Raw genomic sequence first — 14,070 nt, 5'->3', positions numbered from 1 at the left:
CATGCCGTGAATCACACGTACGTTATGTGCCATGTCTGGCGTTGCAAGCTTGGCTGCCGGCATCCGCTAACTAAATAACATGCTTTGCGAGCTTCTTAAACAACTGTTCTTCTCAGTCTACCATCTGCTGGTTTCAAAACAGCGGCTGTATGGCATGGGAGCGATTGTCAAAAGCATCCTGAGCGGAGTGCAACAACACGAGTCTGCAATTTAGGGCGTCCTAGAAGAGCACACCCAGCCTGCAACAGACCGCAAAATTATTCTCGTAATTACTGTAATTGTCCAACAACCTTATGCTTTGTTGAAAGTTTGCAGTGCTACCCAACAACACGAAAATGGTCCGCTGTTCTTATGGCTGCATTCGTAACGTATTAAAGAATGACAGATGGTCATATCTGGAGATTATCCTGGAGGCTGTTGTGATCATATACTTTACTACGGATTTATCACACTTCTTATTGCGCAGCTCCGTTTCGTCTATGCGCCGTTACTATTCCTCACGAGCGGGTATCGGAACAGAGATGCAACGCTGGAACTGGCTCACCGTGCCCACATATAGCTTGCAATCGGTAACACCTGCGTGATTATTAATTTGTTATCTGCAGTGGTCATTTCGATTCATATTGCAGCAGAGCCATAAGTGGGTATGTTACCGTATGTGTAAAGACGCGAAGATATCTTTTGCAGAATCCCGAAGCATACGATTGTTATTGGATTTCGTCACTGGCCGAAAACTGGCTGCCGATCGACATCGCCACAAAGTACCCAACATGCTGCAACTCGTACTATCACAGCATGACCAATGTCGTCTGCGCGAATTATTCCGAAGCGATGATACCGTATGTTCACAGGAAGGCGTTTAATAAGTACCATGTAAACGACTGCGGGGCATGGTGTGCCACGGCAATTATCCTAGCCTATGTCACGTTGTCACTGTGTGTGTGCACCGGGATCAGTTTGGCCAGTAACTATTACTATGGTCACTGGACAAATCCAGTACTGCATTCACGAGCAACTCGAGGTGGCGCCACTCTTGACAGCTACCCGGACAATTTGCTGCTTAGCTGGATCGCGGCCATTCTATTGGGTTTGGTAGCGCTGGTGCTGATTGTCTGTATTCCGGTGATGCTGGTTATGTTCTTCCTGCCATGGCTGGGTTATGTCATTTTCGGTCATGCAGGAGTTCTGCCGGTGTGCGTGTTCACTGTGATGCTGTTAGCCATATACTCACATCTGTGCTTATTCCGCGTTATCCGACTACCTTCCAGGTTCCGTATCGTGTTCAGTTTCTTAATGAGGAATAGGTAAGAGAAATCTATTCCTTCAGTACGTAAAGTTCTATTCTGAAACGATATACTTTGTGTGTACCATAGGTATCTGTATGCAATTAATTTTTGTAGTTACGAATGGTTCCGTGTTCCCCGGCAAGATATAAGCGACAGTGTTGTGGTACACCAGAAATGGAGTTCTGTTGCACGCCTCGTCTGCACGCTCTTCCTGTTAGCGTTGTGTGGAATCATCATTTTTCCGGCATATCCTCTTTTTCACAAAGCAATCAACCTTGTGTACGCGTATCCGTATTACAACACGCTGGAAAGTTCTACGCTGGTAAGCAATTCATTGTCGTCCTTATTTGATGCACTTTAAATATCTTTTAATAGCTAATTACAGACAACGAGCATATTTAACTAATGCGTATATTAATAAAACGCTTATAATACGCAAATTAAGCGTATTTAATTTATTATTTGATTGTTTACTATATGTTTAATGATAAAAACGTAATAAAGATGACTTGTGCATAAAATAATCACAAACGGAATTGTGATTGCACATTTAATTTGCAGTTATTTTCAGGTGTTAGGATTAAATCAAGCAAGACTATCCTATTGGGTGGATCCCCTTTCCCTGTACAGCAAATCAGCGATTAGATATTTGTATTGGAATCATACTCCAACGGAGATAAATGTGTTTTATTATATTGTGGGCCTCGTTGGACTTGTAATGAGCGGCGTGTGTTTTGTTATTGCCATCGTCTCCATCGCCGCGATTCTGCCGGGACTGCTTGTTTTCTTACTCTACCGTGCATGCAAAGATTGCTCTGGCAGTCAATCAAGCTATGGCAAAAGTGTAAGAACGACGTGGCATAACCGGTGCCGAATCGCGGCCATGGCGTTCTTCTATACCGCGACACAAATCGTTTTTCACTTGACGGTGACATTTGCCGCGCCGGAACAAGCGTTTCTTCCCTTGTATTTGTTGTGGATGGCATTGCTGATCAGTCTGGTTGTGTTTGAAATCAAATGTATAATTCAGTCATCTCGGGAGAGCCCAAGATTTTCCGCCCACGAAAATATTGCACTGACTTAAAGTCGGTGCTTGATGCATTCAACGAGGTCATCGTTTGCCACGCAATACCATGATATTACCGTGATTGTAGTCAAGGAATATGGTGTTCCCATTGTTAGCGGTGGATGTTTCGACTTTACCGGCAAAAGATGTCGCAGGTCGCTCAGCAAGGATAAAGTTAATAATGCTGTAGACAATCTGCTAAAAACCTTTTATTCTAAAACCAAACTAACAGTTTAAATATATTGATTGCAAAATACAAGAATTAATTATCGCAAAGTAACCATGTCGTTGCATTTGCGATGGAGTCAGTTGGTTGCTTTTGGGTCGTTTCCTAAAATCGAGTTCGGAGTTTTATATATACAGCATCAATTTCATTTTGCTTACTACAGAGGAGAGTTTTTGTTGTTTGTGGATGCCTTCTGCTGTGCGGGGCGTTTTACTATGGTTGTTAAAGATGCTTTGTTTGCTTTCTTTGTCATTTGCCTACGAAATCAACACAAAGCATTGAGTTTCATGATGCAGTGTCTGTAGAAATATACGAAAAAGTACTGTATAATAATATGCATTCGTACACCCACTCACCACGGTCTATTTGATTTGGAATTACTTACAAATCACAATATTTACGTACTGGATGCTGCCGCACTATCCGCACAGAAATATTAAGTATTGCGTTAAAGTTGCTAGTTTTACCGTGTTAACAGTAGTAAGTTGTGTTACGGTTGTGTACGGTATATATCCATATATAACTGTCGCTGTCTATCGTATTATGCCAGGTTTGCATCATTAAGGTCTCACAAAACCAAATTAACAAAATTAAATTATCTTTTTATGGTTTTAATTAAATTAAATTATGGTTTTAATTTGCGCTCCTTTGGGTACAGACGCGCTTTAGGACTGAGATTTCTGACAAGCTCGAAGCTTTATTTTACAATAATTGTTTGTCTACTTAACGTCACTCCACTACAATAGAAAGCCACTATTCTTGTGCTCTCCGTATTTTTACAGCAAGAAAAGGGATTAATTTCTACTAGATCAGCAACTAGACGTAAACCGCTCATCGCGCTGATCAATTTGTTTTGTACGCAACCGGCACAACATTGGTACCGCATACAACCAAGAAAAACGAGTGCAGTTTTCTCGGCATGGCATCATCGATATCCATAGTGCATAGTACTGCATACTCCCATCCCGATCGATACCGGGCCGTCTATTTTTAGAACGTAGTGCGTAAATCCAGCTGAACATGAGGAGCATATGACATATGTGTCGCAGCTGTTACGGGGATTAAAGTTCGTATTATACGAGTACAGTACTTTCCGTGCGACAGCAGTTTTTCTTTTACACTTCAGAGGAAAAATTACAATTCGAAAAGCCTGTTACCAGATAAGAAATAATTCAAAATGGTCACCTTCAAGGAGTGCGCCCAGTGCGACATACTGAATTCAAAATGGGCCTATATGGAGATACTGTTCCAGTCCATTGTGGTTCTAACGTATTCCTCGGAATTATCGCATTTCTTGTTGCGTGTGGCATTTCCTTGGCTGCGTGAAACCAGAGCGGATATTCGGACAGAACTACCTCACTGGATCAGGCTGATGAATCTCACTTCGGTAAACATTCCAGCAATTTTAGAATACCTTCTTAGTTCCTACCGAATCCTATGGTACTATTACTGTAATACCTTCAATTTTCACGCCGTATACAGCAGCTTACGGCGTATTATAAGGTTTGTACGGTAGATAAGAATTTACCATGGTTAAAATGTTTAGATTTTCAACTATTTTTTAATAGCTTATAACTGTCGAATTCTAAAGTGCCAAATTTTCTCCCTAAATCTTTTTGCAGTACTGTGCTTATTACTATGCATATTGATGGCAGAAATGATAACCTTTAAAACTTTTAATCATATTATTGTTAACAATATCGCCTACTCTTGGCCAGGACGATGCTTGCTATTGGGTGAACATCTTGCGCCAAAAACTGCCAACCAACACAACCGGCGGTCAGTACACAGTATGCATCGACCACTCCGATAGTATCTCCAACCAACCACAGAGCAGCTACGGCTGGTTGCGCGTTTTCGAAGTGACGGTGGCCATTTTCGCATTCTTCGTCTTGTCGCTATTGGTCAGCATCATCTGCAGTCTAATCGCCAACTACCGACACTGGATGCAGCCGTTATTGTCACCATACGACAAAAAGTTCTCGACATTGTATAAGCGATACTATCGAACGGACAAGCCTTCCCGATTACAAATGCTCCTTGTGGTCGCTGCCTTTATTGTCTTGATAACAGCAACAGGGGTGATTGTTCTTTGTGTCCCGATTGCCATTCTGGGCATTGCCGCTTATCTGGGACATTCAGTCAGCGGAGACTGGGGAACCATACCGGCATCCATAGTAACGCTGATAGTGTGCATTGTATACTGTAATCTCTGCCTCCTCCGCTTTCGCCCATATTCACTTATTCAAGGACTGGCTATCTTTATAAAAAACAGGCAAGCTGGGATAATGCATTATGACCTTTGTGTCAGTACCTGACGCGTACGTGCATGTAATCATCGAAATTGTTTATAGGATCGTGCAGGATTTTATCATCTTAAAGAAATGTGACGCTTGTCCGACCAGTCTTTCGGTAGCGATCGGGGGACAAGAATATCACCGGAAACGACGCAAGCAGAGTGCTACACGCATTGGATGTCTATTGTTGTTGTTGGTTATTAGTGGAACTGTGCTGTTCCTCGAGTACCCGGAATTTTATACGGCCATGAATGTTTTGTTCCCGGTCGCGACTCCCAGTCTTCCGGATGATGGAGCCAAGGTAATTATTAACAATAAGTAATCACTGGCGACTGGCGATTATGGTCGACATTTTATGGACGTACACCTAGATATAGCAATTCCTGATACGGCCATATATATAGCAGTATAAACTTATGCTCATATAATTAAGTTTTAATGTAATCTTAGTGTTAAAGATTCATGCAAAATGAAACCTTGTTGTTAAAGATTCGTGAGGCTCCGTACTTTCGCTGCACACTTTGCTCTTGCGTGCGTTACACTCTAACGTATGCTAACAGCAAGCAATAAGCAAATTAATGCATTAGTTTCGTTGACTGTACGGTTTGTAGTTTGTACCTACAATACATAACAATATCCTCGCAATATTTACACACTGCGCCTATTTGCAGATGCTGAGTATAAATCGAGCCAGGCTGTCCTACTGGGTGGACCCGCATACCATGTACACTAAGCCAAAATTTTTATCGTTCTTCCCAAACGGCGTGGAATGCATTTCGCATGCGGAGGAAATTGTTGGAAAAACGGGTTTATACATTAGCGCAGCATTCTTTGCCATGATTCCCGTTGCCCTAGTTATCATAATTTTCATCATCTGTCCTGGCATTATTTTGTTCATGCTGTACGCGGCCGTACGCAGTATGTGCGTGAGTCCCAGGCCTGATGGCACGAAGGAGCGGCCTATCCTGGATGGGCTAACGGAATTTGACGAATGGCGTGACCGGTGCAAGATAGCCTGCATGCTAGCAATCTACATCGCCTGGATGGTCACCCTCGACCGTTTGGTTGCACTGGTTGCATCTGAGAAGGTTTTCCTCCTGATGTACTTGATGTGGATGTTCGTATTAATTGGAGTCGCCGTATGGGAAGTTATCAGCTTGCTGAGGAAAGGTCAGGAGCATGCAACTGGTGATCCCACAGTTCCGTCTACCGAACCAGATAAACCGGAAGAAGACGTAACATCATACTGCAGATGTTACGAGTTAACACAGCCCGCAAGCGAGAAGGTTCATGTGACCATACATGATGGATTACTTCCTTGCGACTTTTGCGAAGCAGACTGTAGTACCATGAAGTCATGTGAACTTCGCAAATTTACAATTCGGCCGAAAAAAAGGTCCGATGCTATAGTACTCAACCAGTTTGGTATGCCTCTCTTGAGCTCTCCATAATCATTTTTATTAACTCACTAGTTCCATTTTTTCGCATCAGGAATGCGCGAAGTATTCATCAAGCTATTTCCGGTTTACTTATATATCTGTACATTTCGGTGTGCAGTTTTATGTCGGCGTGCCGTCATTAACGCCCCATAGCCAAAACAGACTACTCCATAATAATAACTATTATTTTATGCTTTTCAGTTTATAGCGCCATATAAAGGCAAGATTGATTTCCTTTTGCGCATTTTTTGGGCGAATATCAATTGTGTATTGCGGTCAATGTTCGGTACACCAGCGATAATTTTCCCAACTTTAGACCGGTCCGCGTTGTCGATCCCGCTTCGGCTTCATTTAGACTGTGTGCATTACATCTCTTCGTCGACCTATCTGTAGCGCCTTCCAAAACATCTACAACGAACAAAATGTACTCTGCTTGATACCATACGCATTTGACTTACAAGAATTCACACATGAGAGAAGATAAAGGCTTTTTGACAAACCATCAGGTTATGTTCTACCGTTTTGGCGAGGTCAACTTCTGTAGCAAAAATTATTCACCTAAATACGGTACCGCTCAATAAAGATTCTTATTACATACTTCTTACTTTGTAAATCAGTTTTAAAAATGACAGTATTACTAGCAAGTAGCTGATAACTGAGCAGCTACTAGCTACCGGGTAGTATTGCTCGTAATTTTATTAAATAGCAAGCAATATCATATCAACTACTAAACTACTAAACACTTTCAGTCGTCTCCTAGGTAGTCCTAGATGACTTCAAGAACGGTTCCAGTCTGCGATCTGTCCAGCCGCCTGAACGACAGTCACAAGGAAGTCGTTGCTTTACACGTTGTCGTTGCCCTTAACAGTTCACAGTTTTCTTGGTTCGATTTTCCCTTTTCCGCTTTATTTCCAGGACGAATATCTAAAAAATCGCAAGGCTGACTGAAGTGAGTGCATTTCAGTGATTTCATAAGCTAACTGCTAATCACCAGTTCCCGAAAAATCACTGTGTTCGTTATTTTTGATTGCATTAGTTTCAGCCTGTGAAGCATCCACAGTATAAACTACTGTCAGTTCTGTGTGTTTTCGCCTCGCAATGGATCCAGCGGAGTCCAAACCCGAGATGGAAATGGAAGCATCCAGCGAGCTCCAGGGTTCTTCTGGCGTGGGAAATTGTGGCGACCGTACCCGCCAGCTGGAGCAAATGAATCCCACACCGTTAGGTACTAGAAATATCGAACTCTGTAACTCACCAGGGAGGCTGAAAAGGTTGAGCGGATCACGGATGCGGCCGGCGGCCCGAAAACCGTAAAAACATATAATCACTGATGATTGATCCCTAACCTTACGTTAAAGGTTCCAAAGACGGCGCGTATGGTTTTAGACCTTAAGTATCTGAACAAGCCGCATGTGTTTAATGACTTAAATCATATACTGTAAGTTCTGCTGCAGCATATCTCATACCGACTATATCGGTATGAGATCGCTTAGAGCCATGCCCTTGCCTGAAAATCTAAATTCTACCAGTAAATCTACCTAAGAATTTTTATTTTGAATTTTTATTTTATTAACCAAAATCGGGTTGAATCTCACAGTTTCGGTGAGGCATCCGGATTGAATTTGAAGATTCTTTTATAGCCGAAAAATCCAGCCCTTCAGCTGACCGCGGAAAGCGCAGTGGGGGCAAATTCAAAGAACGGATGAGCCGCGAGGAGGAAGATCGGCTGAAATACACGGCCGTCCATACCCGTCCCGCTGCCGTGAAAGAAAAGAAAGGTGAAAGATTTTTCTAAGTGTGAATGCTTTTTAGGGGCAAGGCGCCGCTGACATTTTTGTTACTACAGTTCATAATATCTTGTTAGTAACAGGCAACAGCTACTCTGTGGACACAGAATCACCGCAGCATCTATTAAATTATTAATAAGCGTAATTACTACAGAGACCAGTAATTTATCTTTGTTGTCATGCGTTAACGATTGCATTGCAGGATGTATGGGCGATATTGTGCGGCTGCATTCCAACTATATCGAAGTGAAAGTCAGCAACAAAGGGGTTATTTACCAGTACCAGGTAGACTTCGAGCCACTGCCCGGAAACCGTTCTCAGCGCTTCGGGATAATCAACCGATGGGCAGACACGAAGCAGCTGCAGAAGCATGCTTTCATTTTCGATGGCGGCAGTATCCTGTATGTTGGTCCGTCATCTGCAGAACGGGTTTCTGAGGTTAGCCAGTATCAGTTTGAGTATTACAGGCATTACCGAGCGTACACTTTGTACCAAAATTCACGTGAGAGTAACGAGAGTTTAAAATTTGCGGAGTAGCAGCCTGTTAAACGAAATATAATCTTTAATTAATTTATAACAACTAGGGATTTTTATGGATTAAATTATTACAGATTAAACTTTAAGTCGATAGCATTTGATGGTTTCATGGAACCTTTGAAGGGTTTTTTTCTCGGCAGGGATGCGAAGACGCCGTTGAGTTTAACCAACAGCAATTTACTGTGCGCGTGTTTCGAACGGCCAACCTGGATGCCGACAATCCACAGGTGCTGGTGATTCTCAATTCCCAATTGAACAGGTAATAAATATATAAACAATTAAAGTCGAAGTAAAATAAGAGCGGCTGGAGATTTGCACGCAACATTTTACCAAAGCTGATTCGGCGTTGTTCCTTTTGCTGAAGCATGTACTTACAATTACAGAGTACTCGCACGTTCTACTTTAGCTAGCAAAGTCGTCTAACATTGAGGATACAAGAATCGAACTTTTTGCTGATAGTAAATGTTATCCCACAGTGCCGAAGTGGGATAGTCATACCACTTTTACATGCAATGCTCTATAATTGCAATTGTATCCCTGTGGCTTATCGGCTGCCACAGTACCGCAGCAGTTCGGTGATTGAAAACGCAGATTACGAAATTCCTTACGAGTACTGAAGTCCGAGCGTATATCGGCTGTATAGCTTACGTTCACCCTTCTTGCATACTTCATTTTACAGATTTCAAGAGGACGATTTGAAGATGGTGCGGATTCAGGACAGTTGTTTCGATCCAGCCGGGAGGCTGGTGCCGCAGGGTTATGAGCAACGGTAGAACATCTCAGCATCGACGCTGTTTAGCCCGATGACCTTAGCTAACTAGTAGTCTACGGTTGTTAGGTTGGAACTTTGGCCGGGATTTGAGACATCCATTGGAATTTTTGAGCAGAACAAAGTTCTCATGAGCGTTGACCAGCGCTTCCGCATTATTCGGTACAGTGTAAGATGAGGAATACTGCTGGTGAAGTCGTTGAACAAAATTATCGTAAATTAATTCCAGAAACGAAAATGCTTGTACCGCTCTGCGTATGGCGTATGACGTTGCCAAAAGGACTAAATCTGCGGACGGCCCGGAAGCAGTCAACAAGGAAGCGGCCAAAGTAATCATTGGAGAGATGGTCGAGACTGTGTAAGCTAATGTTAACCACATAATAAATTTTTCGTAATCGGCCATTTTTATAAATATTATTGCTGGTTTTTACATTGTCTCTTACTCCAACAACGGTACGTATTTTGTTTAACTTGTTGAAAAGTACGCGTACTTCTGTGAAAATTTGGGAAGGCTGATACAAGAATTTTATGAATGCGGTACCAATTATTTCATTTGCAATTGCAGATACAACCATATGGTATACCGCGTGCAGGCAGTGGAATGGAACAAGAATCCGGGTATGACGTTCGAAGCACGTGTGCGCGTGGGCGAAAATTGGGAGATAAAGAAGATTTCGTTTGGACAATACTTTCATCAGGTAGGCACTCAAATTTATTTTTATTAGACATTTTGACGCAAGTAAGTCTGGTTACACCCAGCCACAACTGCTGCTGCAAATTTAGAGGAGAGCACATTAATTTTAAATGTGATTACACTAATAACGGAAGCGAGTGCCGACATGTGTAACGTACAGCATCTTTCTAGCGTTATAATGTGCGCATTACCGATACCCACCAACCCTTACTGGTGGTGCGACCGGCCAATCGTGCTCTGCGTCGTAAAGGGACGGAGCAAATTCTGCTGGTGCCTGAGCTGTGTCGCCTAACCGGTTACACCGACCAGATGCGCGCGGATATCAATATGATGCGGGCTGTGTCCAGACACACCAAACTCGATCCTGCACGTCGGAAGGACGCCACAGAGAAGTTCATTCGTAAGATAACCGGGTAGGTGGTCGCATTATTTTCATGTACGACGTCGTCAGCGTATAATTTGGTTTGTTGGCTGTAGAAATGATAATATTCAGAAAGAGTTAAACTACTGGGATGTGCAGTACGGAAAGGAGCTGATGAAATTCTGCGGTCGTTGTTTGCCGCCACAAAAACTGTTTCAAAGTGGGAAGGAGGTCAGTCTGTTCTTTGGAACGATGAACAGATTACTAAATTATAAAATAATGAATAAAGTGGTATTCGAATTACTTTCGACGAATGCCAAATGATTGGTACTTGCATTGGTCTTATAATCGTGTGCAGCATACGAACGTATTTAGGTAAGTCCGGGAAGTTGCTGACCAGTGAGCAGTATAGAATACACATAAGTATTGATCTGCATTTTGTAGATCGAAAATAAAAATCCCCGCCATATCCGAAATTCAGTAACCTAAATAGTCTCCGCCTTCGTATAACATTTTTTTCATAATACTGTTCATAAAACCCGAAGAAAATTTAAGAAAAATAGGAGATATCTGTAAGTGTAGCAGTGGCCGGCAGCAGCATCACAGTGTTTAAACTGCGGGCAGTGCGAGTTTTATGTTGTTTTGAATTTGTTAAAATTTATAACCGTGCTCGCAGTTTTCCTATGACGCGCTTAAAGCGGACTGGAGCCAACCGGCGCGCAGTGCGCGGTTCCAAACACCCGTGCAACTGCCTGTTTGGTTGGTGCTGACCACCCAGCAAAACGTCGCCACCACGAAGCAGTTTGTCAACATGTTAATCCAGGTGGCTGGTCCCATGGGGATGCGCATCGACAGCCCCAGAGTGTAAGGCGACTTTCTCATGTTTTAGAAAATTCAGTGGTCTCGATGTGTAAAAATCCTGATACAGTTGCTACAGTTATTCCGTTGCTGTACAGGGAAGTGGTCGGCGATTCGCCGCAAGCGTACATCGAGAAGGTCCAGCGTATGCAACGACCAGAACTGAAATTGGTGTGATTACTGTGCCGTTATTCTTTCGTGCGAAGCTTTGATAATCTGTGTATTTATAGGTTTTGGCTGTGTTTTCTTCGAATTCAAAGGATCGATACGATGCGTTCAAAGAGACGCTGTGCTGCAATTTGCCCTGTACGTTGTAATGGTGCTCGAACTGATAACTCCGTCTGTAAATACTTGCTATTGGTCTACTGAAACTTATAGGCGCATCCCAGGTGGTTTTATCCAGGACTATTAACGGAGCTCCCAACAAGCTCATGAGCGTAGCCACCAAAGTGTGCATGCAGATTAATGCCAAACTGGGCGGTGACATTTGGACCATGCGCGTAAGCTAGCGGTGTCTTGTTAATTTTGTTGGATACTTCGGCACAAGTACCACGTAGTTCTGACAATTTGTTTGACTTTCCAAGACAATCTCAGTATTACTGAAATATGGTATCTCTGCTTATCTGTCCATTTTACTGAAATATTTATGGTTATCTATTCATTTTTAACACATTTCGGAGAAAAGATAGATAAAATCATAAATACTAAAGTACTATTGGCATTAAAATTTAATTTTATTTATATCTTTGCGGGTTCATGTCTTCTGGATCTCGCGTCTGATATTTTGTGGACAGATCACATTTTCAGTAATGATTCTTTTTTTGCATTAGTTTCCATTCGATGCACCAACCATGGTGATCGGCATCGACTGCCATCGCGACCGGCTAAACCAGAAGATTCTAGTGGCGGCTGCGGCGTCAGTGAATAACACACTTTCCAAATACTACAACTGCGCCGTATATGCCGATAATGATGAGGAGGTCTTGACCTGTATCCCGTTGCTGATCAAAGGTGCAAAGATCTGTTTACGTAATGATAGCTTAAGGTGCAACGAATTCTCTTGTTACAGAGTGTATGAGCCATTTTATGGACAAGTGTGCGAAGAATCTTGCGGGTGTATTCGTTTACCGCGATGGTAAGTGGAAGTTATGTTTGACTATTTCGCTGTTAATGCTTCGTTTTTATTGCGCTGTGAACTTACTTTGGAACAGATTTGAGCGAAAGCTTTTTAAGGCTTTCAAATTAACAGCTGTATGTATCGATAATAACTTAATCTTGATGGAAAACTTGAATATTTTCTAATATCACCGATACGTGACGGTTTTAGGCATCTCCGAAGGTCAGCTAAGAAATATCAAGGAAATTGAATTAGCCGCTGTGCGCAACATCACCGACGGTCTGTCGACGGATAGAAAGTTAGTATTTTTCTGCTACTTTTTTAGAAAACTCTCGGCATTGTGTCTTTTATCGTAGAATCAGGCTGACGTACATTCTGGTCAACAAACGCGAGAGCACGCGGTTCTTTAAGGACAATAACGGCGGCATCTACAATCCACTGCCCGGTACGGTCGTGGATGACGTGGTCACTCGGCCGTTTCGGTAAGATCAGCTGGTACTATTTTTCCTTTCGCGCATCTTTCATTAACGCGCAAATCAAGCGCTTATTGCACATCGGTTTTGCTACCCTGTATGTACAGTACATAATTCTGTCTCTGTACAGAAATGTTACAGCCTGTAAGTGTTGGCATTTTGTTGCAGTTACGATTTCTACATCGTTTCGCAAACGGTCCGCGAAGGCACCGTAGCGCCAACATATTATAACGTCATCGATGATGACTCGGGCATGCAACCGGCACATTTGCAGCAGATGACGTACATGCTGTGCCACATGTACTTTAACTGGCCGGTAAGTAAACACACTGAATGATCATTCCTGGTTGGAAAGTTATTCTCCTTTACTACTTTAGAGGCCAGCCAGGTCGTCAGAATTCTGACTGTATAAGGTCATTTCGGCTTGTTTGATTTGTTAATTCCTTCAAGATCGGAGCAAAAACTTGTTTTAAAATCATGTACCATTTGGGAAGGCCTTTATCAAAATGTAAAGTTCTCAGTTATTTAAACCTCGACGTATCTCCGCGTCATCTGTGTTGCAGGGAACCATTCGTGTGCCGGCTCCGGTACAATATGCGCGCAAGCACGCCCAACTGGTTGCGCTGAACCTTCATAAAAACGCTTCCGACCAGCTGCGTGAACAGATGTTCTATCTGTAATCGTTGTCATATAAGCTTCCATGTAAGCTGGTTGTTCTTGTTGAACGTTTTTTTGTTTTGCAACTTTCTGACTCTTGGAAGTCTTCAACAACGCTTTTGCGTAATACAATACTATGTATGTTATGTCGTCTTATTTTTTTACGGATTACAAGCATATCTTATGTATTTATATTTTGGAATGCCATTTTCGTAAAAGGTGTCGTTACTTTTTTTTAAGAAACTGTGTGTTGGCCGTTTTTGAGCATTCATCAAAGAGGTCGAAATCGGTAGAACCTCTATTAAACGATGACCACTGTAACGCAGTCATTTCTATGAGTTCCATTGCCGCTCATAGCCAGTGTATTGTATGTAAATTATTTATCTTTAGATAATTTTAGGAAATACACATACACGATAGATAGTACAATGGCTGCCTGTGATAAGGTAATTGTGAAACGTAGGTACAATCGGCGGTGTTATCGAGATATCTCGTCACATCTA

At 42.4% G+C, this 14,070-nt stretch overlaps 3 protein-coding genes across 4 annotated transcripts; all 3 read left to right on the top strand.

Moving 5' to 3' along the window:
* Window positions 1-109: 109 nt before the first annotated feature.
* LOC129601066 (uncharacterized) lies at window positions 110-2,856 on the top strand. The gene is made up of 4 exons (XM_055499779.1): window positions 110-569; window positions 688-1,304; window positions 1,401-1,608; window positions 1,858-2,856. Exons 1-4 carry the CDS (start codon window positions 336-338, stop codon window positions 2,368-2,370), a joined length of 1,572 nt encoding a protein of 523 aa, XP_055355754.1. The 5' UTR covers window positions 110-335; the 3' UTR covers window positions 2,371-2,856.
* Window positions 2,857-3,639: 783 nt separating this feature from the next.
* On the top strand, window positions 3,640-6,647 carry LOC129601071 (uncharacterized). Its single transcript, XM_055499787.1, has 4 exons — window positions 3,640-3,965; window positions 4,297-4,853; window positions 4,933-5,176; window positions 5,547-6,647. The coding sequence occupies exons 1-4, from the start codon at window positions 3,756-3,758 to the stop codon at window positions 6,324-6,326; spliced, it is 1,791 nt and encodes a 596-aa protein (XP_055355762.1). The 5' UTR covers window positions 3,640-3,755; the 3' UTR covers window positions 6,327-6,647.
* A 503-nt stretch (window positions 6,648-7,150) lies between these two features.
* On the top strand, window positions 7,151-14,013 carry LOC129601067 (piwi-like protein 1). 2 transcript variants are annotated; one of them, XM_055499780.1, is made up of 21 exons: window positions 7,151-7,263; window positions 7,351-7,539; window positions 7,955-8,092; window positions 8,304-8,539; window positions 8,779-8,897; window positions 9,318-9,407; window positions 9,477-9,569; window positions 9,637-9,765; window positions 9,973-10,105; window positions 10,273-10,514; window positions 10,579-10,693; window positions 11,139-11,326; window positions 11,419-11,491; window positions 11,551-11,626; window positions 11,699-11,820; window positions 12,151-12,331; window positions 12,390-12,455; window positions 12,648-12,735; window positions 12,794-12,919; window positions 13,079-13,226; window positions 13,474-14,013. In XM_055499780.1, exons 2-21 carry the CDS (start codon window positions 7,413-7,415, stop codon window positions 13,588-13,590), a joined length of 2,607 nt encoding a protein of 868 aa, XP_055355755.1. In that variant the 5' UTR covers window positions 7,151-7,263; window positions 7,351-7,412; the 3' UTR covers window positions 13,591-14,013. The 2 variants fall into 2 exon arrangements, with proteins under 2 accessions (XP_055355755.1, XP_055355756.1); XM_055499781.1 differs by lacking the exon at window positions 13,474-14,013 and adding an exon at window positions 13,288-13,424 and having other exon boundaries at window positions 7,214-7,539.
* Window positions 14,014-14,070: the final 57 nt, after the last annotated feature.

The sequence above is a fragment of the Paramacrobiotus metropolitanus genome, unplaced genomic scaffold (assembly GCF_019649055.1).
Source record: "Paramacrobiotus metropolitanus isolate TYO unplaced genomic scaffold, Prichtersi_v1.0 Parri_scaffold0000211, whole genome shotgun sequence".
Taxonomy (NCBI): domain Eukaryota; kingdom Metazoa; phylum Tardigrada; class Eutardigrada; order Parachela; family Macrobiotidae; genus Paramacrobiotus; species Paramacrobiotus metropolitanus.
The sequence above is the reverse complement of the archived record's forward strand: the minus strand, read 5'-3'. Positions and strand labels throughout refer to the sequence as shown.

Excerpts from the sequence above, each read along its gene's own strand:
- LOC129601071 (XM_055499787.1), top strand. The coding sequence starts at position 3,756 with ATGGTCACCTTCAAGGAGTGCGCCCAGTGCGACATACTGAATTCAAAA. Across the intron at positions 4,854-4,932 it reads GCTATCTTTATAAAAAACAG|GATCGTGCAGGATTTTATCA; the intron begins GCAAGCTGGGAT and ends AATTGTTTATAG. Across the intron at positions 5,177-5,546 it reads TTCCGGATGATGGAGCCAAG|ATGCTGAGTATAAATCGAGC; the intron begins GTAATTATTAAC and ends GCCTATTTGCAG.
- LOC129601066 (XM_055499779.1), top strand. The coding sequence starts at position 336 with ATGGTCCGCTGTTCTTATGGCTGCATTCGTAACGTATTAAAGAATGAC. Across the intron at positions 570-687 it reads CCACATATAGCTTGCAATCG|AATCCCGAAGCATACGATTG; the intron begins GTAACACCTGCG and ends TATCTTTTGCAG. Across the intron at positions 1,609-1,857 it reads CGCTGGAAAGTTCTACGCTG|GTGTTAGGATTAAATCAAGC; the intron begins GTAAGCAATTCA and ends AGTTATTTTCAG.
- LOC129601067 (XM_055499780.1), top strand. The coding sequence starts at position 7,413 with ATGGATCCAGCGGAGTCCAAACCCGAGATGGAAATGGAAGCATCCAGC. Across the intron at positions 10,515-10,578 it reads TTCATTCGTAAGATAACCGG|AAATGATAATATTCAGAAAG; the intron begins GTAGGTGGTCGC and ends TGTTGGCTGTAG. Across the intron at positions 12,456-12,647 it reads TGTATTCGTTTACCGCGATG|GCATCTCCGAAGGTCAGCTA; the intron begins GTAAGTGGAAGT and ends TGACGGTTTTAG.